The 24,592-nt window shown below is 42.8% G+C and overlaps 1 protein-coding gene across 2 annotated transcripts in view; it reads left to right on the plus strand.

Moving 5' to 3' along the window:
- The first annotated feature begins 419 nt into the window (after window positions 1–419).
- The window catches only part of SOS1 (SOS Ras/Rac guanine nucleotide exchange factor 1), an 83,809-nt gene continuing 59,636 nt past the window's right edge, over window positions 420–24,592 (plus strand). Inside the window, exons 1-2 of one of the 2 annotated variants that reach the window (XM_043512178.1) lie at window positions 420–959; window positions 24,422–24,547. In XM_043512178.1, the coding sequence (XP_043368113.1) occupies window positions 873–959; window positions 24,422–24,547 (213 nt within the window). In that variant the 5' untranslated portion in view covers window positions 420–872. The remainder of the gene's footprint in view (window positions 960–24,421; window positions 24,548–24,592) is intronic. The other variant, XM_038397579.2, reaches the window with a different exon arrangement.

A 24,592-nucleotide genomic window follows, 5' to 3' on the forward strand; every position in this document is an offset into this window, starting at 1 on the left:
GGCTTGGCAGCTGCCCCAAGCAGGGCGCCCAGGGAGGTGGTGGCTGGGGGGTGCTGGTCACAAGGCCAGTGCTTAGAGCAGGGGACAGCCCCCCCTCCCCCTCCCCCTCCCCCTCCCCGGGCGCCTGGGTTCTCCTCCCGCCTGTGCCGCCCCCGCCCCGCAGCAGGGTCAGGGGGTTGTCAGGGGCGGGGGCTGGGACGAGGGAGGTGCTGCACCCTGAGGTGCTCGGGGCCCCTCCCTACCTGTAAGGGGCGCTGTCTGAGGAACGGCTCCGCCGCCAGCCCAGCGAGGCACTCGGCACTCTGCTGAGCTCCCTGACGGCTCCGGCTGACCCGCGCTTCCGCCCTGGCGCGGGGCGAGTGGGCGGAGCACGCGCCTCGCGCCTGCGCTTGTCGGCCGACCCTCACCGCGCACGCGCCCTCGGGAGTAACCGTCCGGGCGAGGAAAAAAAGCCCCGAGAATTCCAGCCGCCCTCGAGCTCCCGGCGCAGACCCCGCCCCCGGGGCATGTGAGGCGGCGCGTGACCCTCCGCCCTGCAGCGCGAGCGGGCCGGGCCGTCCGCGCGCTTCCGTGGGGCCGGGCCGGGCCGGGCATGCCCGTGCGGCTGGCGGGGCAGGGTGGCCGCTCGCCTCCCCGCGCCGCCCCGCCGAGCGCGCTCCGGCCTCGGGGCCCTGCGTGGGGCGGGCGCTGAGGAGAGACCCGGGGGGTGGGGTGCTGGGATGCCGCCGCCGCCGCCGCCCCCCCCCGGCGCTGAGTCCTGCCGCTGGCGGGTGCTGCCGCTGCCCTCCGGCTGTCCGCGGCCGGCGCGCCGGGCCGCCCACTGATCCCGCCTGCCCCGGGCCGGGCCCCGCGAGGAGCCCGCCAGCGGCAGGATGCAGGCGCCGCCGCTGCTCTACGAGTTCTTCAGCGAGGAGAACGCGCCCAAGTGGCGGGGGCTGCTGGTGCCGGCCCTCAAAAAGGTGAGGGGGCGGGGCGAGTCCTCGGGCCGGGGGCGGCCATTGATGCACAATCGGGGGGGGGGCTGCGGGGCGTGGAAGGCGGGCGACTGACGGGGGGTCCGCGAGCGGCTGGGGGGGCCTGTGGCTGCCCGGAGCGGGGCACGTGGACGCGCCTCACCCCGCTCCCGCCGTGTGGGGAAGGGGCTGTTGCCGTAGGGAGAGGCCCCGCTGTGAGGGTCTAGTGCTGGGGCTCTCCGCCTTTCCAGGCGGCGGGACCCCTTTCGGGAGTCTGATCTGTCCTGAGTACCCCCACTTCCACCTCCCTTCAAAACGATTTGCTTACAAAAGCAGACCTAGAGATACAAACGCGTCACAGCCCCGCCGTTCCTGAAAAGGGGCTATTTTTTTTTTTCGTTTTTACTCGTAGAACTACAAAATAAATCAGTTGGAATATAAATATTGTACTTGCATTTCAATGAGCAGGGCAGTAGAAACAAGTCATTGGCGGGTTTGAAACTTTGCTTTGTACTGACTTCGCTAGTGCTTTTTTTTTTTTTTTTTTTTGTAGCCTGTTGTAAAACTAGGCAAATATTTAGGTGAGTTGATGTAACCCCTGGAAGACCCCTGTGTACCCCGAGGGGTACGTGTACCCCTGGATGAGAACCACTGGTCTAGTTGCTATTTGAAAGAAATAAGCCTGTGTAAAGGATTCTCTAGCTTTGTCAGTAGATTCAGAGCAAGAGCATAGGCAATATATCACACTGGAGCCTATCAAAGTGCAGAGCATTTTTACTAACTTCTGGTTAGTATGTTGGTGCTTCTCTCCTGTTGAACTGGTGGTATGACAGCTTACTTTATAGCCAGAGAGCGTGAGCAATTTGGGGCATGTCTATGACCCTAGCAGTGGTGACTATCTTTTTTTCCCCCAACAATTCAACTTCATTTATCTACATTAACGACGGACTGATCCATTACATGATATCAAATATTGCAAACACAATTTAAAAATTAACCATTTGATATCTCTAGTTTTATTTTATTTATGATATTTCATATTGTAGTGAATGTATTGCAATAAATTTTATGATCTCAGTAATGTGAGATCTCACTGTGCAACACTGTGCTATTAAACCTTTGAGGCCTGGGGCAGATTTTTCTTCGGTTGCTACGTTTGTAGATGATAGTGAATTTGGTAAAGTTTTCTTGTGTTATTGTAGATCATTGTTTTTATGACATTTATCCTTTCTCAAAAAGAACAGGAGGACTTGTGGCACCTTAGAGATTAACAAATTTATTAGAGCATAAGCTTTCGTGGGCTACAGCCTACTTCATCAGATGCCTAAAATGGAATATATAGTAAGAAGGGGTGTGTGTGTGTGTGTGTGTGTGTGTGTGTGTGTATGTGTATACACACGCACATACAGAGAAGGTGGAAGTTGCCATACAAACTGAAAGAGGCTAATTAATTAAGATGAGCTTTTATCAGCAGGAGAAAAAAATTTTTGTAGTGATAATCAAGATGGCCCATTTATATAGTTGACAAGAAGGTGTGAGGATACTTAACATAGGGAAATAGATTCAATATGTGTAATGACCCAGCCAGCAATGCCCCTCTGCCATGTACTTTGGCCAAACAGGACAGTTCTACGCAAAAGAATAAATGGACACAAATCTGACATCAGGAACAAATCTGACATCTTAACATTCAAAAACCAGTAGGAGAATACTTCAACCTCTCTGGCCACGCAGTAAAAAGATTTAAGGTGGCAATTTTACAACAGAAAAGCTTCGAAAACAGTCTCCAGCGAGAAACTGCTGAGCTTGAATTAAAATGCAAACTAGATACCATTAACTTGGGTTTGAATAGAGACTGGGAATGGCTGGGTCATTATACATATTGAATCTATTTCTCTGTTAAGTATCCTCACACCGTCTTGTCAACTGTCTAAATGGGCCATTTTGATTATCACTACAAAAGTTTTTTTTTCTCCTGCTGATAATAGCTCATCTTAATTAATTAGCCTCTTACAGTTTGTATGGCAACTTCCACCTTCTGTGTGTGTGTGTGTATACACACACACACATACATATATATACACACACACACACACAAACAGAAGGTGGAAGTTGCCATACAAACTGTAAGAGGCTAATATATAAATCTTCTTACTATATATTCCATTCTATGCATCCGATGAAGTGGGCTGTAGCCCAGAAAAGCTTATGCTCTAATAAATTTGTTTAGCCTCTAAGGTTTCACAAGTACTCCTGTTCTTTTTGAGGACACAGACTAATGCAGCTGCTACTCTGAAACCTATCCTTTCTCAGTCTCACTTAGTCTTACAATACCAAGGAAATTAGGCCCATAATTTGCTAGTGAAGCGTTATCCTTGGGCATATTCCACTTGCGTTCCAGTTTGGCTCAGAAATTCATTGTTTTTGTTTATAACTTTTTATGGGACTCTTTCTTCTCCAAGTTCATTAGTTCCAGAAGTGATCTTTTCAGCCTAGTCAAGGTAGCTAGCTGTTCTCCTTTTTTTAATGTTGTATAATGGTTTATTTGGACAAGTATATGTGCAGTTTAAAACGTATGTGTAACTGCTGTTTTAAAAAAATACCAATTTTAAGGAACTTGCTCAAATTTTTTAAATTATAATGAAATATTTGTTTTTGTTCATATGAAACAGTATGGTTGAAATTGAAATTTCTCAGCTGTGAAAGTCACATAGGTTAACCTGTCTTTTAAAAATAACATTCAACTCTTTATGAAAGGGAAAAAAATATAGTATTTACTTAGGTTAGAACTTAGATTTTTACTTGTAAGTTCTATAAGAGCTTATGTGGTGGGGTGGGGGTGACTTTATAGTGAAAGTATTTTGCTTAATTAGAATTGCGATTTAGTGACTTTACTTTAGTTTTAGTATACTTTTGTAAAAATGCCTTTTGCTAAGGATTCTTCATTAGGAATGAGGGAACAGTAAGTCTCTCTCTCTCTCTCTCCTGAGTTCATTACAATTTGTGTGTGTTGGAGAAATGGAATATGGGAAAAATGGTCAGGCTGTCTTTTGATCCACTTCTGAACTTTGTCCATAGAAAGCAAGACAAAAGGGGTTCAAGAAACCATTGCTTGGAATGGATTGAGACTGCAAAATTTACTCAATGCTTTATTTCACATACAACAGACATTCTAGGCATTTTACAAGTTTATTGGTTTTAACAGTTAACTGGAACTTCTGAGTGAAACACTTTCCCTCAGTTCTAGCTGAACTGGTTCACTTTCCACTGTGGACTAGAAGTCGCAAGTGTTTCAGCTGTATCAATTCAGCCTGTCTTTCTGACTTCATCTCACAATGCATTTGCCTCATGTTCCAGAGTGAGCATGTTTTCCCAAGGTCTCTGGCACTCTGTGCTGTTCTACTTGTGGTAACAGAGTCTTATCTGTGTATTCTCCAAAGCATTTGCTGCTGCAATACACATATGATCAGTAAACTTCTGGGCTAGCTGCACAAATCTTTGCTTCTTGCCGTACGTATAAATGTTTGAGCAGCAAGCTGAACTAAGGCTGCCTGGGATCTGGAGCAGCAAGGTGCAGGATGTCTCAGATGTTCACAAAATGGAGCACTAAGCACGGTGCCAGGCAATCCCGGGCAAGATCAAGGAGATTAAAAGGAGCTCCAGCAATAACAATTCTTTTGGGACCACTCAGGTCACTTGCTGCTTCTGTGAAATGTTTGGCTGGCTTTCTCAGCAAGATAGAAACAATTAGCTGGCCTCGATTATCAGTGTTTGCTGGAGAAACTCTCATGAGGGTGAACTTGCGAGGACCCGCAAGAAAGGAGTCCTGGAGTTTGAGGCCAACTGTCAGAAGTTGATGAAGGTAAACTGCCAGAGATGATGAGAAACCTGCCATACTACGTAGCATTCCTTTTGGTTTCTATGTATTGCATTTGTTCTGGTTCACTGTGTATATCTGGTGAATGAGAGGGAGGTTTACCCCCAATATTTCCAATTCTAAGTGAGTTCTGAAGCTTCCCCCCCACCCATTAATTTGCAATGATGTAACAAATCTTAACTGCTCCATTGTTCTTGAGACCACTGTCTGCTTCATATCTTCATTCTAGATACTGCCTACCGTACTCTAGAATACTAGGTTACAGCTGCTACCATTATTTATGTTATAAAGGTAGAAATGGAAACTTCTTCCCTTAACCAGCATTCATTTTAGTAAAATCCCATTGGGAATGTGCTAGAGATAAGCAGCTGAATACAACTGACTTTTATAGAGTGTTTAAACATTAACGCTCCTGGAAAATCTAAACTTTTATATATTGCTAAACTTTACAGGCACAAATGCAGTGGGGGAGAATCCCCCAGAATAAAGCCATGGGTCTATCAGAGCTGATAGACAAAACTGATGCTATGAAAATAAGTTAATCTTGGAACTCATCTTTATCAATGCATCAAATCTTTTAGCAATTCAATTGTTCAGCTTTGCAATGAATACGCATGTGGTGAAAGCTTCACACTCTACTGGCCGGAGGGCTAAACCTATAGCCAGAGGCCAGTATGTAGGATTGGTGTTGGTGGCAGCTGGGGAGATCTAGAGACAGTGTCTAATGCGCTGAATCCTGGCAGTTCATGAATCTTCCCATAATGTCCCTGGACATATCTATAGTGTTTTGGAGCCCATGGGAGGGAGCCTTCCAGCCCATGTTGACAGACTCAAGCTTGAGGGCAGTGGCATTAGTACTCTTAAAAAAAGCACTGTCTACATAGCTATGAAGTTGCAGTATGGGCTGGAGTTTGGGCTCTGAAGCAATGCTGCAACTTCAGTTCTGTCTACACATCTATATTTAGAGCCCCTCTAGCCTGAGTCTGTTGACCTGAGCTGAGAGGCTCATTCTCGTGGGCTCCAAAACACTATATAGATGTATCCTGTCTGTCAACAGGTGTATACATCTGAAGCTTGCAGACACCAACTGATTGCTAGAAGGAAGAGAGAGCTTTCTCTTTCCTACTCCTTTCCCAGTCACCTTGCCAGATTTTAATATCCTTACCCATGTTGATGGGCGCATCCGCTATGGCAAATTGACATCTGGAAAAAGACCCAGAGGACACCCAAAATTGCATTTCAAGGATATGTGCAAGTGAGACCTCAAAAAAATGGACAGGGATGTGAACAAATGGGAAGATCACACTCAAGACTACAGCCTTTGGAAACAAGAGCTTAACAAAGGTCTCCATAGTTACAAGAGGAAGCAGTCCAGCTTAGCAGAGAAAAGAGCTCGCAGAAGGCAGAGCCCAAAACATTGAAACATCACCTTTTAAATGTGACATACGACAGAGATTCTCTCTCTTGAGTGGGTCTCTTCAGCTATGTTCGCATCTGTCTTAAAACCAACTGAGTAAATTTTTTACCTCTCGGGTGCACACCTATGGTCTCTCAAGACTGAAGGATGCCTACGTATCCATGTTGGTTAGCACGTCTGACTTAAATGGGACTGTTTGGAGAGTAACATACTATATAATGTACAAGAAAGCATTCTTTTTCTGTGTCCAATTAAATTTTTTCATGCCTTGATATGATGGGGGAAAGCATCATCATCAAATATATGTAGTCTTTTGAGGATTGTTGTGCTAGCTAGAGTGACCATGGTTGATGGCGTCACACCAAACATCACATAGTGAAATTCCCCAATCTGGCTCAACCCTGTGAATCCACAAATCTCTGGGGCAGTCCTGTGCGTGATGCCAGGTAGGTTCAGGGCATTCACCCCTTTGTGCATTGATGGAGAGTTTGAGTATGATGTGCCGAGGTGGTTTTTTCACCATCCCAGTGACATAGCAGAAGAGCATGCAAATGTGGTTTTTGAATATAATGAGCAATTGGAGGAATGCCAGATCTGAGAGCTGGATGTTTTGCACAAAGTCAGAGCATTTTATTCTCAGGATTTGGAGCTGACAGCACATACGGAATGTATCTAGCTGCTCCAAGTCTGCCTGTAATAGGGTCCAGGTTTCTGACCTGTATAGTAATACAGATAGTACCCAGGTATAGGGGAAGGGCAAGGTGTGTATTCTTGGGTGGAATATTCCCAGCCAGTGAGGAAAGCAACATACAATAGTGGAATATTCATCATTATGATGTCTATGAATTGCCTTTCGTTACCCTCTTGTTATATTTGGTTGGCATGTAACAAGGAATATTTAAAGGCCCAAAATGACACATCCTTATCTTTGCCTAGGACACTTGAAATAATAAGGAATAAAATAATTCCTTAAGGTAAATATACTTCAAGAATTCCTCAAATCCTAGTTTTTAGGGTATTTTGTCAAACTTGGGTGAGATTTAGGAAAATATACCCTATATAGATTGTCAGTATACCTTATCTTTGCACTGAACCACTGCATTCCAAACTTCCATGTCCACAGTTCAAATGATAATGTGATCTTAACTTGTTTCTTCTGAGTCTCCACTAGAACAGATATAGAGTCCAATAAGACAGATATAGACTGCAATGCACTGAATAAGGAAGATGTTGATGTGCACTCTGAGATGCTTCCTTGCCTGATCAGTGGTATTTTGAAGGAGCAGATGCAGAGGAACACAAAGCCCTCCAATAACTCAGGGAAGATACTGACAAAGGACAAAATATTGCTAGCACTCCACTAAGATAAGAAAGCAAGGAACAGGAGCCAACGTGGGATTTGAGAAGCTAAGGCTGCAGAGGCAGCAAGATGATAAGAATACAGACAGAAGCTGAGTCTGAGGTTGAAGATAAACTGGAACATGAGATCTCTTAGGTGACTGGGGATGATCAAAATCTGTTATTGCTGCTTGGAAACGGACACTAAGGATGTAGCTAGACATCACCAATCAGTGCCTTCTAGCAACTTCAGTCAAGATTCTTCCAGTCTAGTGAATTTACACTGTCTTCAAGAGACTGCCTTGTGATGAACCTTCCCCCTGGCCTACACCACCTTTCCATACATTATACTACTCTAGTTCAGACAATAGAGATCTTTCATGCATACTAGAGTCTGCTTCTCTCCTGAACCATAGTTTTTGTGATTTAAAAAGGGTGGCAGTTGAGGAATATCTTAAATGTTCTTTTGATTTACTTCTTTTGAGGATCATTAAAACTGATTCTTTCCATAAAAACGTTCCACAGTTTCACATTCACATCAGTACAGAATATTATGAAATAATTGAGCATTATTCACAACAAGGCAGCTGGTACTGACATTCAGTTAAAGAGACACTATAAAAAGTCACTTGTTTGAAATTATTTTACCTAAGTTGACAGAGCTGAGGGAAGAATATTTTTCGTTGTTTACAATTTACTATAATGAAGGTAACCATACACATCCGGAGGTACAGTAACTCCTCTATTGTCAGCTTCCTATGTCTAGGTCTTTTAAACGGTAATGGGGCAAAAAAAATTTCTTCAAAAGTGATTGTAAAACTACGCAAATTGGCTGGGGCACTCATGCTATGCCTGCCCATGAAACTATTTTAACACATCTTTTTAACTGACTTCATTTCAAATGGTTTCACTCCAATCCATTGCTTAACTTGTTGCTCACAGCAACACTGGATGTCATTAGTTTACCATCTCTACTGCATTACCTATATAGGCCATTCCTTATATCAGCTTCTGTGGCACAGTTGTTCTGGACTCCTGTCACCTCTGCAGATTGTGGAAGATAAAATCGAGTAGCTGCCCCGCCCCCTTCCAATTCTTGCTGTAAACCTCCCACTTGGTAACAACTTATTACCAGATGTTGTGTAAAACCACCTCCTGGGTATACTGAAGATGTGATTAACTAAATCTGCATTTCTGTTAGTCTTTCATAGCCACACAGCGTTGCTGAAGTTGGTGATTGGAAAAAATACAGGTACTTGGTGTAATTTGAAGACAGCAAAACTTGGGCTGGATCACAAAGTATCAAGAGGAATAGATAACAATTCAATGTGTATGGGTTTGTGTACAGTGTCAAGGTTTTTTGTTTTTTGTTTGTTTGTTTTTTTTTACCAGGAGGGATAACTGTTCACTTCATTCAACTAGCTATGCAATTCACCATGGCCTGTTTCACTATGTTGCTTTTAGACCTGCAGGTAATGAGCAAGTGAGTGCTATCAGTAGTTCTATAGCCTTTGGGGGAAGTCTCGCTCACAAACAATCTCTTGTTATCTCAGGGAAATTTCTTATTAAAATTCTAATATAAATACAGTACAGAAAATTCCTATTCTGTTGTCTCCCCTGCCCATAACATTTCCACAAATAAACCATCATACAAATTGCATTTGCAAAGTGTCGTCATTTTCCAGTTCTGCATCTTTAACATTTTCAATCTTCAATGTATAGTCCAATCTTTCTATTTTAGGTAGGCTAACATCTACTTCTGTGGTTTGACAAAGATCCAAAAGCCACTCCTTCCCGTCATTATTGAAAATAAATTGATATTCAGAAATGTGGATTCTTTACTTTGGCATCAGGAGATTGTTCTGTATCCAAGTAAATGATGAAAGGAAGCCAAATTTCTAAATATTTTTCATTTTGCTTCTTCAGTGGAGATGTCAATCTTTCCATTACAACTATTTCCCCAGTTTTATAATTCAGTGCTGTGGGGGACAGTGGAGGTGTGTTCTTCCAGAGCTCTGCTACAAGCATTCTGGCTGTGTGATGAGTCACTGCTGAGCCTGCTTAAGCCATCCCTGAGCCAGAGGTGAGTCATCGGAGGCAATTACCTGCAGGTCTTGTGATAGGCCCCACTCCATCCAATCAGGGTTCAGCCAATGCACAAGTGAGGACCCAGGTGATCCGTTAGGATGCTATATACCTGCCTTGGGAAGTAGTTTCTCTAGTCTGCTGAGTAGTCTCCAGTCATTACCTGGTCAGGAACACTCCCGTTGCTTAGTAGTTCTGACAGACTGCCCCTCCGCTTCTGCTCCAGCTTCAGCCTGTTCTTGGTCCAGCTGGGCCTTGCTTCTGCTCCAGCCTCTGCCTGTTTCCATGTGAGCCAGTATCTGCTCCTGCCTCATCCATCTGCCCTGCAATTCTGACAGTTTGAGCAGACTTCCCTCTTTTTGCTTAGTCCAGCAACCGAGGTGGAAACCCCCAGAACATCCGTTACTGAGATGTTGAAGTTAGTTCAGTGCCTTCAGCGCCAGGTTGCCCAGCTGCAATTTAAGAATGCCTCTGTCCATTTACAGACCTTACAGCGGCAGAGATGTATTGCTGTAGCTGCGCCGCTGTAAGGTCTCCTGTGTAGCTGCTCTGTGCCAACAGGAGAAGGCTCTCCTGTCAGCATAATTAAACCACCCCCAACGAGTGGTGGTCGGTATGTCAGTGGGAGAGTGTCTCCAGCCAATATAGTGCTGTCCATACCAGCGCTTTTATCAGTGAAACTTAGGTCGGTTAGGAGTGTGTTTTTTCACACCCATGACCAACAAAAGTTTTACTGACAAAAGTGCTAGTGTAGCTATAGCCTAACTGGTGACTCCTTACACTGGGTATCACTTCTCCTAGAACAGGCAAGCCCAGTCCTTGGCCATTTTGACTTGTTCATTTGTCTTGAACCGGACTTGTATCGCTGAAGCCACCTGCAATTTTTTAAACAAGGCCATTGGTCTGGCTCAGCATATGTTGCCTGCTTTGAACATCTGGTCACTGATGTAGAGTGGAACAAAACAGCACAGGTCTGTCACTTCCACCAGGGACTAGACGATAACATAAATGATTAGTTGGGCTAGGTTGACTCCCACACACACTGTGCTGAGCTCAGACATTGAATTATACATATGGCTTGACCATTGACTGTCCAGTCCCAGTCTAGCTCAGTCCCATTCCCATATCCCTCCACAGGCAGCCCCCGGCGCCAGAACCTGTGCAGATTGACACAATGCAAAGACACCTCCCTGAATGGCAGATGGTGTACTGGCAATTCAGCAGCCTTTCCCTTTACTGTGGTGGGTGAGGCCACTTTGCCACTAAATGCTCCATCAAATCCAGGCCTGTGCAGATCCAGGAAACAACCATGTCCTACCCCAGCTGGATGTGATTCCCCAAACAGACCCCTCTTTTGCCAACATGCATTTTTAACAGTTGTGGACTGTTGCCATCCCCAGCTGCAAGTCTTTTTCTGTCTCTATATCCCATCTATATCTGAGGTGAGCTTCACCCAGCTTGTGCTTGTGGATTCTGGGGTCTTTAGCAATTTTGTGGATGCAGAATTCATTAAGGCTAACTAAGTTCTGGTTCAAAGAGCTTGCTCCAGACTTAGTGGAGTTGAATGATCGGTACCATGCTGTAGTTAGGTCCTGTCACCCACAAAATTGGACCCCTTCTCATCAAAATCCAAGACCACCAAGAAACTCTCCAATTTAACTTGTTTAAATCACCCCTTTTCCCAATCATATTCTACAGCCCCTTACTCTCAGTCCATGATCCAAATATCTCCTGGAAGATGCAGGAGATATGGCTTGAGTCTGGCTACTGCCAACAATGGTGACTGTCTGAGTCAGGCACCAAGAAAATGAAGAACGGCATGGAGAAGGCCACTTCCTTCTGTATCTAACAAATTTAAGGAGATAATGGCTCACAATCCCTGCAAAGTATTGAGATTTTGCTAATGTTTGGTTTTTAATTATTTATTTATTTAATTTTAAACTGATGTCTTGTCCCCTGTGTAAGTATTGTGGCTGCCCCATCAACCTCCAGCCACGGGCTAAAATTCCATTTGAATTAATATATCCCTTGTTGGAACCAGGACTCGGGGCCCTACAGCAGTGGTTTTCATCTTGCCATCTGCAGACCCTTGGGGATCCACAGACTTCTAAGGCTTCCAAATGGGTCTGCAACTCCATTTGAAATTTTTTAGGGGCCCACAAATGGAAAAAAGGTTGAAAATCACTGCCCTACGGGAATACTTCGATGAGAATCTGGCAAAAAAACTTTATTTGTCAGTTTACATCCCCTGCCAGGGCTCCAATTCTGTTTGCCCCAAAAGAACAGCTCTTTGTGTCTTCCATTTGGCTTTTTAGGCTATATCACTTTGTACAATGGGATAAATATAATACCAGAAAAGTGTGGACTAGGCAGAGCTGAGAAAAATCTGCACTGTCCAGTGCTTTCTGTAGTTTGCCAACTTCTAGTGGTGGCTCATCAGTAAAGTTTTCAAAGGTAATGGCCCCAATTACCCAGCTGCTGCCAAAGAACACTGTGTTTGGACACAGGAAGCCCAAAAGATCTGTTTTTGGTCAACTGAAAGAAGCATTTACATTAGCACCCATCTTAGTTCACCTGGAGTTGACTCTACTTTTTATTGTCAAAGTAGATACTCCTGTTACAGGATCAGAGCAGTTATCATAGCAAATAGGTCCCTGAGTCTTCTCCATCCCTGTTCTTTCCACTCTTGAAAGCTGATGCCTGTGAAACAAAATTACAAAGTCTGTGACAAGAAACTGCTGGTCATCAAAGCTGGCTTTTGAGGACTGGTGTCATCACTTGGAAGGTGCATGTTTTCTTGTTTTAGGTATATTCACGGATCAAAGGAATTGAGAATACCTGCAAACTGCAAATGCTCTCAATCAATACCAGATCTGTTGGTCCCTACCCTACCCTACTCTTCTCCCCTCCCCCCCCCCATCCTGATTTGATTTTTACCCTGAACTATTGCCCTGGTACCTGAAATGCGAAGCTGGCACGCTATCTTACAAGAGCGAGTACCTAGACAAGGGGAATAGACACCTCCCCCGCCCCATAGCTTGCGACAGTCTTGAAACCCTGTCATCTTGTCAATGTACTAGCAAACAGTGATTTACTGTCTTTTCAAGTCTTCCTTACCTCATGGTCCATTTGCAGTAAAATTGAGGCCAGCCATCACAGATCTGGCCCCGACTCAAACTTCTCGGTCAAGGATAGGATTTTCTTGTTCAAAGATTAGATCTGTGTCCCCTATAGTCTATCGCATCGTACCATGCTCCAGCTACGTCATGACTCACCCCGACAGGCCATTTCGGTCACTAGAAAATTTATTGAAACTGATCTCTCGATTTCTGGTGGCCAAACCTATATTGGTGTATAATGTTGAACATTGCAAGAGTTTGTATGTGCTTGGACCATCTCCTTGCTGTGGGCGCTTTGGTTCCATTGTCAACTCCATCCCAATCCTGGTTATCTATTTCTATGGACTTTCTCACTGACTTCCCAGGGCCACCCAGCCATACTAATTATCATCAGCATTCTTCTCACAAAGATGTCTCATTTTATATGTTGCTGGAAAATTCCTAATACAGAGGCGACAGATATGATTAAACATATCTTAAAGCGTCATGATTTACCATCTGACATTGTTTGACTGAGGACTGCAGGTTTTGTTTGTTTGTTTGTTTTTGTTTTTTTGCAGGAATTTATTTAAAATCTTGGATGTTAATCTGTGCGTTTCCTCTACCTATCACCTGGAGACTGATGGTTAGATGGACCAAGTGAACCAAATTTTTAGCAATATGTTAGTTGCTTTATATCAATCTGCCAAAGTCCTTTTTATGCCAGCTACGGCTTCCACCCTCGTTTTCACCTGTCTACTTGCCAGCTTCCCACGATTCCTTTAGCCTCTAACCTGTGTAAGCACCTGCACCATGTCCATTAAGAATTGAAAACCCACCTAGAATCAGCCAAGAGGAGGGATACAAAAGATACACTGACCTCCTTTGGCAGGACACCCCTCACATCACAGTCGGTGGTAAGGTATGACTCGATGCAATGCATGGGCACAGCCTGGCCCTCAAGGAAACGTGACTACCAATATCTGAGACCATTTCAGGTTATCCAGCTGATTAACCTAGTGGCCTTCAAACTTCTGCTACTGAATAGATCAAGATGCACCCTGTGTTCCATGTTTCCCTGCTGGAAAAAGTACATCAGCTTCTTTCCTGGACAGATATGGCCATCTCCCCACTCCATTATGGTTCAGGGGTCAGAAGAATACCTGGTGAGGCAGATCTTGGACTTCAAAGTTTTCCAAGGGAAGCTCTTATATCTCATCAATTGGGAGAGCTTGGTGCAAATCATCCTATCAGGATTCAGTAATACCAACTAGATCAAATTTATATTAAGAAATGAGCAATTACAATTCCTTGTTTGTTACTCAGGCTCCTAACATTGCTGTCTGTGTGGTGTTTTGTTTAATCCCATCGGTCAGCTCAGCAGCAATGATGGGGCCGAATTAAGTCTTTCTACCACTTTCTATCTTGTATCAGCTTCATGGCGTTGTTCATCTTTAAACCTTCTTGTTTGATGTCATTCTTCACCATGTCTATCCAATGCCTTCTCTGCTTGCCTTCCAATTGCCATCATTTTTGTCTTCTCCATGCTGATCTTCAGTCTGAATTTTCTGCTTTTCCTGTCTACCTTGTCAAGTATTCTCTATAGATCCAAGTTGGTCGGTGCCATAGAAATCAATACTACCTGTGACTCTAAAGTTATGCTCTGTCCTCTCACATACCATGACTTGTCTTGTTTCAGTTGTCTGTGCTACAGCCATTACCATTCATTTCTCCGTGCTACAGCTTCCAGTACCCAGTTGAGCAAATCTTGGAATAATATGTATCCTTGTCTCACTTTTGTGGTCATCCCAAAACCATTCCCTCAGCTTCATGTCACTCTCACCATGCTCATAGACTTTCTGTAGATGTTTTCTGTCAGCTTGATCAATTTCCAAGGGACGCCATTACATTCTTAAAATTTGCCATAACCCTTTCTGCCAAATGCTATAAGGAGGCAGTTTGAAGTCTATAAAGTTGTTGTAACAGGTTTTATGTTCTTTTCACAAATAGCTAACCTGTTGGTTTAAATTCTGCCTATCCCTCTGCAAGTGCCTCTTCCACATACCTCTTTATTTTCCTCTTCAGTATCTTGGTGAATGCTTTTCCTGGCACGCTCAATAAGCCGATTTCTCTGTAGTTCTTGCACTTGCTCTTATCTCCTTTTAATGGATAGATGCTATTATCTCTCTTGTCTGTAAATCTTGTTGAGAAGCTTGTGCATTACGTTTACCAGATGTTCCTCACCGGCTTGCAGCAGCTCTGTGGTTATTTATGAACACTTTTTTTTTTCTTCAAAATAGCACTGGTGGATAGGTAATTTAACTAACTTCTTCTCTTCATGTCCTTTGCCTCCTTGATTATTCTTAGCATCTCGATTTTGTGCTCATATCTGTTATTAAAAGCCCTCCTGAGTACTCTGGCCAGCCTGCCCCTGAGGACATTGGTTCAACTTCTGCTGATCCAGAGGCCATCCAAACTATACGATGAATAGAACCGTAGAAAGTGGACCGATGTTCCACAAAACATACCTGCAGCACTTACCTAACCAGTGGTTCACTTCCAGAATCTTCTGCCTTCCTTCTCTCATGGGACAGGAAACATCTCTGAGAAGATAGCATTGACATTCTTTTTAAGCATTCTTCAGAGTTCCCAGAAGTAATCTATTATCTGTAAAATATCCTGCAAGGCAATATCATTAGTGCAGATATGAACCATCACCAATAGATCCTTATCTGTTGACTTCAGAAGCCAATCTTAGTAAGACCTCACACCTTGACTTTGGGAAGATAGCACACCATCCTGTTGCCCACCTGCCCCTAGCAGAATGTTCTTTCAATTATTCTAAGTACTGAATACTCAGTGTATTAGTTCAGTCTTTATTTGAACTATTTTGTGACTAGTCTATAAATATTTAAAGTTGGCATGTCTAGGAATAAGCTTTTAGGTATGGTGAAGCCAAACAACCCTTGTTCTTTTGTCTGTTGCTGTGTTTACTCTGTCTTACGTTTATCAATGTACTATGTATGTATACACAATAGCTTATGTTCCAATATGTCTGTTAGTCTATAAGGTGCCACAGGACTCTTTGCCGCTTTAATGTATGTATTGTAACTTATGATTTAAAGTTATAAAAAGAGATGAAAGAATACTCATTTTAACAAGTTATCTGCCTAGTCAAGAATGTCCATTCAGCTTTCTCTTATCGGTGTAGAAATAGTCACTTATCTGATATAATTCCGTAATTTGAAACTCACTGATACTTCTAACAACAATCACATGCCTCTGCGCTACCTCACTGCTATATATAATCAATAACATGACCGCCATAACCATAAATTTGTCCTCCTCAAATGTATGCCCCAAGTTGTACTTCCAGATTTGTAGCCAGACATCACAAAATATCTGTTCACTTTTCTACTGTATATAACACTCTTGTGAGTAGATTTATTCTAAAACAAAGAATGAAATTTTTTTCAGTAAGAGCTCAGCTCACCCCAGTCTGTATCTTGCATTAGAAATCTAGGGCTTGTCTGCCTTGAAGGCTATGATTAAAGAACTAGTAAAGTGGTGATTTCACAAGATGGGAGTGAAAGATGAACAACTGAGCAGGAAAGGGATTTGTAGTTTTAAAACTTCTAAAATGGATGTGAAACTTCAGTGACTAGTTTAGCACTCTCTGAAGCCTTTATAAAAGATTTAAGCAGCTGTTTTAATAGTCTCCCTTATCTCATCCAGATAAGCATTTCAGAACAAACAAGTTCTCGTCATTTCAGGATGGGGTCAAGTGTTCAGATAAATAGTGATCTTTGGTACTGGAGTGTGATGTTTGGCTATATATATGAGCTCAGTAAATTGAACATTAACTTCATCTTCTGAGTTCATGTATTTATTAGCATGTGTGTGAGTCAGCTTTCTGATTCAGAAAATTGAGGAAGCAAGTAGGGGGTCATCCATTTTGGATCTGATTTTGATCAACAGGGGTGAATTACTTGAGAATGTGACGGTGATTGGGAATATGGGAGGAAGTGATCATGATCTGGTAAAATTCAAGATCCCATGGACTGGAGGATACGAGAACAGCAAAAACACTGGACTTCAGAAAGGCAGATTTCAACTCAGAGAAATAGTAGGCAAGGTCCCGTGGAAAAACCAGTTAGGAAGAAAAGGAGTCGAAGGGGTCTGGCATTTCTTAAAAGATAGAATTCTAGAGTCCCAACATGAAGCTATTCCGTTGCAGAGAAAAGATAAGAACCACCACAGGAGGCCAGTGTGGTTGCACAAGGAGCTTTTTAGCTCTCTAAAAAGCAAAAGGGATACAAAATAGGAGGGGCATGTCACCAAGGAGGTCTACATGGGAATAGTGCAAGCATGTAGGGACACAATCAGAAAAGCTAAAGCAACGAATGAGTTACAGCTGGCAAGAAATGTTTGAGACAACAGGATGGGGTTCTTCAAATGTCAGACAAAAAAAGAAAGATGAATGATGGTGTAAGTCCGCTGCTCAATGGAGAAGATCAGTTGGCAACAGAAGATGATAGGAAGGCTGAGCTCCTGTATACCAACTTTTGCTTCAGTCGTCTCTCAAAAAATTAACGTGACCAGGCAACTAGTGAAGTTGCCATAGACAGTAAAGGGGAAGGGATTCAGATTGGAATAAGTAAAGACCAATCTGAATGAATTCAAATCAGTGGGCCTGAATGCTATTCACCCGAGGGTACTGAAGGAATTAGCTGAAGAAATCTCTGAGCCACTGGCAATAATATTTACAAATTCATGGATTACAGGAGAGGTCCCGGAAAACTGGAGAAGGGCTAACATAGCGCCCATCTTTAAAAAGCAGGGAAAGGAGGAACTTGGGAATTATAGACCAGTCAGCCTGACTTTTTTAATACCTGGGAAGCTACTAGCGCAAGGTATAAAATATTCAATTTCTGAATACCTGGAGGATGAAGGGGTAATCACTAGCAGCCAAGAACAAATCATGCCAAACCAAAGAACCAGAACCAAGAACAAATCATTCCAAACAAACTTGATTTCCTTCTTTGACAGAGTAACTGGTTTGGTGGAGAGGGGGAATTGCAGTGGACATAATATACCTGGACTTCAGGAAGGCTTTCGACACAGTACCACATGACATTCTGATAAGTAAGCTGGAGAAATGCAGGCTTGACAGAACTACCATTAAGTGGATACACAGTTGGTTAAACAACCATGAACATAAGAATGGCCATGCTGGGCCAGACCAAAGATCCATCTAGCCCAGTATCCTGTCTTCCAACAGTGGCCAATGCCAAGTGCCCCAGAGGGAATGAACAGAACAGGTAATAGTCAAATGATCCATACCCTGTCACCTATTCCCAGCTTCTGGCAAACAGGGGCTAGGGACACCATCCCCGCCCACCCTGGCTAATAGCCATTGATGAACCTATCCTCATGAACTTATCTAGTTCTTTTTTGGGAACCCTGTTATAGTTTTGGCCTTCACAACATCCTATGGCAAGGAGTTCCTCAGGTTGACTGTGCATTGTGGGGAAAAAATACTTCCTTTTGTTTGTTTTAAACCTGCTGCCTATTAATTTCATTTGATGACCCTTAGCTCTTGTGTTATGAGAAGGAGTAAGTCCTTATTTGTTTTCTTCACCCCAGTCATGATTTTATAGACCTCTATGATGTCCCCCTTTAGTCGTCTCTTTTCCAAGCTGAAAAGTCCCAGTCTTAATTAATCTCTCCTCATGTGGCAGCCGTTCCATCCCCCTAATAATTTGTTTCCCTTTTCTGAACCTTTTCCAATTCGATTTTTTTTTTTTTTTGAGATGGGGCGACCACGTCTGCATGCAATATTGAAGATGTGGGCGTACCACGTGGACTTGTATAGAGGCAACATGATATTTTCTGTCTGTTTATCCCTTTCTTAACGATGCCTAATATTCTGTTAGCTTTTTTGACTGTCGTTGCACATTGAGTGTTTTCAGAGAGTGGTAATAGCTAATTTAGACCCCATCATTCTATATGTATAGTTGCGTGTATGTTTTCTAATGCGCATTACTTTGCATTTATCAACATTGAATTTCATCTGCCATTTTCTTGACCAGTTACCCAGTTTTGTGACTGGGCAAGAAAGGGCCAGATGAAATTCCATGTTGATAGAGTAACTATTAATGGAATAATATCGGATTGGAGGGAGGTCTCAAATAGAGTGCCATAGGGATCTATTCTGGGTCCAGTGTTTAATATCTTCATTAGTGACCTGGATGCAAGTATAGAGAGCACGCTGATCAAGTTTACAGCAGATGACAAAAAGCTGGGGGGAGGGGTTGCCAATATTTTGGAGGATGGAGCTAAAATTCAGAAGGATCTTGATAAGTTGGAGAACTGGGCTATAGATAACTAAATGAAATTCAACAAGACAAATGTAAAGTACTACACCTAAGAAAAACCAAATGCACAAATACAGAATGGGGGAAACTGGCTTGGCAGCAGCAATGATGAGAAGGATCTAGGAATTGTGGTAGATCACAACCTCAACATGAGTCAGCAGTGCAATGCTGTTGCAAAAAAAGGAAATGCAATTTTAGGTTGCATTAACAGAGGCATACCATGCAAGTCACTGAAGGTGATAGTATCATTCTCCTCGGTGCTGGTTAGGCCTCAGCTGGAGTACTGTGTCCAATTTTGGTCACTAATGTGTAGAAAGAATGTAGAGAAACTGGAACGGATCTAGATGCAAGTGACACATGATCAAAGGGATGGAATGCAAGCCATATGAGCAAAGGCTGAAGGAACTGGGTATGTTTAGTTTGGAGAAGAGGAGATTAAGGTGAGATTTGATGGCGGTCTTCAGATACTTGAAAGGCTGCCATAAAAAAGATGGAGAAAAGTTGTTTTCTTTTGCCACTGAAGGCAGGACAAAAGACAATGAGTTCAAACTACAGTTTAGCAGATTTAGATTAAATTTCAGGAAAAACTTCTGAACTGTAAGAACAGTAGGATGATGGAGCAGACTGTGTTGGGAGGTTGTGGAAGCTTCTTCACTGGAGGTTTTCAAAAGGAGGGTGCACAGCCATCTGTCTTGGATGGTTTACATAACAAATCCCGCATCTTGGCAGGGGGTTAGACTAGAAGACTTTTGTGGTCCCTTTTTAACCCTGTGATTCTATGATTGCATGAGTTCTTCACCTGGACCTGAAAATGGGGCCTGTGGAGGAGTCATGAGCACTCCTTTTATTGTAACACGGCGTCACATGAAAAGGTTGAGAATCACTTACTTGTTTTATTAACCTGTTTTTATAGAATCAAAGAATAATAGGACTGGAAGGGACCTGAGAGGTCATCTAGTCCAGTCCCCTGCATTCATGGCAGGACTAAGTATTATCTAGACCAGTGGTTCTCAACCTTTATTTTTCTTTTCTTTTCATGGACCACTTGAAAATTGCTGAGGGACTTGGCGGACCACTTATTGATCTTTCTAAATGTTGTTTGTACCGTTAGTTAACTATTGTAAAGCGCTTTGGATAAAAGCGCTATATAAAAAAAACCACTTTTTTTTGTTTGTGTTTTTGTTCTACAAATAAAAACACATGACACATTTTAATATCCGTACAGATGCTCCCTGGGTTACACAAGACCCAACTTACACAAATTCGCATTTACAGGAAAAGCTCCGTAAGCCAGAAATAGGATTTTCGAGTCACGGAAATTTTTGTATAACGTACAGGTATACGTTTCCAACTTACACAAAATCCAAGTAACACAAGGCTTTCCGGAATGGAACAGTTGTGTAAGTCGGGGAGCGTCTGTAGTCTTGCCTTTCTGATGTGATGGATGTGCCCTCTCTCCCCAGCTACGGCAGCACCCAAGCTGTAGCTGGGAAGGAGGGAGGTCTCTCCCACACCACAGCAGCCACATAGCTGAGGCTGGGAAGGAGGGCTGTCTCTCCCCGGCAGCCACGGCCCTGGAGCTGGGGAAAGTCGCCTCTTTCTCTGGCTGCCTCAACCCTGCACATTCAAAATTCTCCCCACCCCCTCTTCTTACCCCACTGTCCCCTCATCCCAAGGCCAACACTTCACCTTACATGTGCGTCTTCTCCAGGGTCCAGGCACCTACTTAGTGGAGCCATGACTGTGCGGCTCCACTAGTTAGGTGGGTGGCCCTTCATTCTCTCGTGTGAGGCTGCCAACGTGCATACCTTGGAGGGAACTATCCGTGGACCACCTGAATGTCTGCAGGCCACAGTTTAAGAACCTCTGATCTAGACCATCCCTGACAGGTGCTTGTCCAACCTACTCTTAAAAATCTCCAATGATGGAGATTTCACAACCTCCCCAGGCAATTTATTCCAGTGCTTAACCACCCTGGCAGTTAGGAAGTTTTTCCCAATGTCCAATCTAAACCTCCCTTGCTGCAATTTAAGCCCATTGCTGCTTGTCCTATTCTCAGAGGTTAAGAAAAACAATTTTTCTCCCTCCTCCTTGTAACGTACTTGAAAACTGTTATCATGTCCCCCCTCAGTCTTCTCTTTTCCAGACTAAACAAACCCAATTTTTTTCAGTCTTCCCTCATAGGTCATGTTTTCTAGACCTTTAATCTTTTTTGTCTCTCTTCTCTGGATTCTCTCCAATTTGTCCACATCCTTCCTGAAATGTGGTGCCCAGAATTGGAGACAATACTCCAGTTGAGGCCTAATCAGCACGGAGTAGAGCGGAAGAATTACTTCTCATGTCTTGCTTACAACACTCCTGCTAATACATCCCAGAATGATGTTTGCTGCTTTTTTTTTTTTTTTTGCAACAGAGTTACACTGTTGACTCATTTAGCTTGTGGTCCAATATGACCCCCAGATCCCTTTCTGCAGCACTCATTCCTAGGCAGTTGTTTCCCATTTTGTATGTGTGCAACTGATTGTTCCTTCCTAAGTGGAGTACTTTGCTGTTGTCCTTATTGAATTTCATCCTATTTACTTCAGACCATTTCTCCAGTTTGTCTAGACCATTTTGAATTTTAATCTTATCCTCCAAAGCACCTGCAACCGCTCACAGCTTGGTATCATCCGCAAACTTTAAGTGTAGTCTCTATGCTATTATCTAAATCATTGATAAAGATATTGAACGGAACTGGACCTAGAACTGATCCCTGCGGGATCCCATTCGTTATATCCTTCCAGCATGACTGTGAACCACTGATAACTACTCTCTGGGAACAGTTTTCCAACCAGTTTTGCACCCACCTTATAGTAGTTTCGTCTAGGTTGCATTTCCCTAGTTTGTTTATGAGACAGTCATGCGAGGCTTACTGTTTAACAAGTCTTGAAATCATATGCCAGCCTGTGTTAATGCATATTCTCATGGCTGCTTTCCTTATCTTCCCTCGCTAAACCTATATTTTTGGTTTATCCACTGTTGCATCCTAAATTAGATTGAGCTCTTTAGGACAGACTGTCCTACTCAGTTTGTACAGCAGCTACTATGGTGGTGCTCTAATCCCAGTTGGAAGGTTTAGGTTCTATGAAATGCAAATACTAACACATGATATTTATGGTAATCTCAGCGTGCAGTAAACTGAGCTGTCCTGGATTTTTGCCTGATAGGCTGGTAGTTTTTCTGCTGTTTCACAAGCACCACCAAAACTATATCATACAAGCTGGTTAGAATGAGGTGCTGGGCAAAAATCAAATTTGCTTCAGATCCAGAATAAATGCTCTGGTCAGTCAGTTTGCACAGAGATTTGTGTTTCATGATTTCCCAGGGATTTTAAGGTAAAAAGCAGCGACTCCTAGAGGTGCTTTTAGACCCACGAAGTATGGACATAATTTGTCAAACTAAACCCACTCTCTCATTAAAGTTTTAGCAAACTGCACAAATTCAAAGGTAGGATATATAACAAAGAACAGAAGCACTCCATGAGGCTTCATGTTTGTGAACAGCAGGCCCAATAGGTTTCTGCTTCTGAGGCAGAATGATGCATGCACGTTTGATGCTTTTTTTTCCTCTTAAGATTTAATTCCTGCTGTAAGTGCAAATACGAATGCATCCTTAACTGTGGAGCTACTAATGATGCCTCCATAATTCATCATTTACTGAATGTTAGCGTGTTGGGTTGATATTCGGATTGGATAGATTGACGGTTTATGATTTAGGGAAGGTATTTGAGGGGATTGGGGTGACTGATGGAGGGTTTGGAGTGTGGTGGCGGGATAGTAAATTTGATGATTTTGCTACTTGGAATGACTATGAAGATTGTTACCTATCAGCTTCCTTTGGCAAAAATACTTAAACAGTTGTGGTGAATACTCCAAAGAACAATGTTCTTAGGTGTTTTTAAAATATATTACTTCTAAGGGTAGGTCTACACTGCCCAAGTTAGAGCACGGCCGCGGCAGCGCTGTGACGTGGGCAGTGTAGATATGCTTTATTGCCGGGGGAGAGCTCTCCCAGCAATAAAAAACAAAGAAACAAACAAAAAAACCCACCCTGAATGAGCTGTGGTAGCTTTATCGCCAGGAGCGCGGCTCCCAGTGATAAAGCGCTGTCTGTACTGGCGCTTTTCGACGCTAAAACTTTTGTTGCTCAGAGATGTTTTTTCACACCCCTGAATAACTAAAATTTTAGTACTGAAAGTGGCAGTGTAGACGCAGCCTAAGACTTTGAACTTTGTGTGTACCTAAACTGTTAAAACCAAGCTATTTGTTAGCTACAGGGGTAGGAAGAAACCATTACACTGCAGTCCTGTTTCAGGTAGTACTTTTTAATTATTAAACCAGTATTCCAGAAAATTACATCTGTAATTTAACAGATATTGGGGGTGGGGGGGAAGGGGAGGTGCAGCTTCACTATATTTACGTCATTGGGAATTTATTCCCAGCTATAACTGCAAATCTAAATTTTACCTTTACTGTGTAACATGAATATTTGTAAAATTTGAAGCATTATTGAGTTCAGATATGATGAAGTAATATATTGTAAATATTTTTATTTTGGAGATTGGTTCAGAATAATCAAGTATTCAAAACAGTGCAACAGGCACTTAAGGTAGTTTAACTTCCTTCAAACAACACTAAAGGAAACTTACTTTTGGTGAAAGCCAAACTCTTTTTAGGCAAATTGATTTAAATTTAAAGCTTTAAGACTGCTAAATTTTCCTAAAAAGTTGGAACTATTTAAATATAGTGCCTGTACCTTAAAAATTATTTTAATATTTGCATTATGGTAGCTCACATTGCATTAAGCATAGGACACTCGTATATTATTCCAGCCTAAAGAGTTTAGTCTGCAAGCAATAGATGAAGGGAGGGAAAGGGAAAAATATGCAATTTTTTAAAAATATATATGCATAGCTGCTTCACAGCCCACTCATTATCAGACAATATCTTGTAGACATTGCAGTAGAACTAAGTCAGCATCAAATGTTGCGTATTTCAAAATATGTTCGCTTCAGTATTGTGGATTAGATTTGGCACAAATTGGTATGGTTCCTTTGACTTCAATCTGTGAGCTATGCTGATTTAGGCCACATAAAATTCTGGCTCTCTATTAGTTTTTAGGTCTGTGGTCTATTGCTCCTGAAATTCTTTTAACTGTAAGTTAACTTCCATGGAAATAAAGCATGGACTCAGTGGGGAAAGTGTGCAAGGTTTAAATGAATTTTCTGTTCAATGTAGGTTCAGGAGCAGGTCCATCCTAAACTTTCCTCAGCTGAAGATGCTTTACAATATGTTGAGGAGTTAATTCTGCAGTTGTTGAATATGCTATGCCAAGCCCAGCCAAGAAGCTTTCTGGATGTAGAGGTACAGAGAATATTTCTATTCTATATTTTGCAGGTTTAATTTGGG

Source organism: Dermochelys coriacea, chromosome 3 (genome assembly GCF_009764565.3).
Source record: "Dermochelys coriacea isolate rDerCor1 chromosome 3, rDerCor1.pri.v4, whole genome shotgun sequence".
In the NCBI taxonomy this organism is placed as follows: domain Eukaryota; kingdom Metazoa; phylum Chordata; order Testudines; family Dermochelyidae; genus Dermochelys; species Dermochelys coriacea.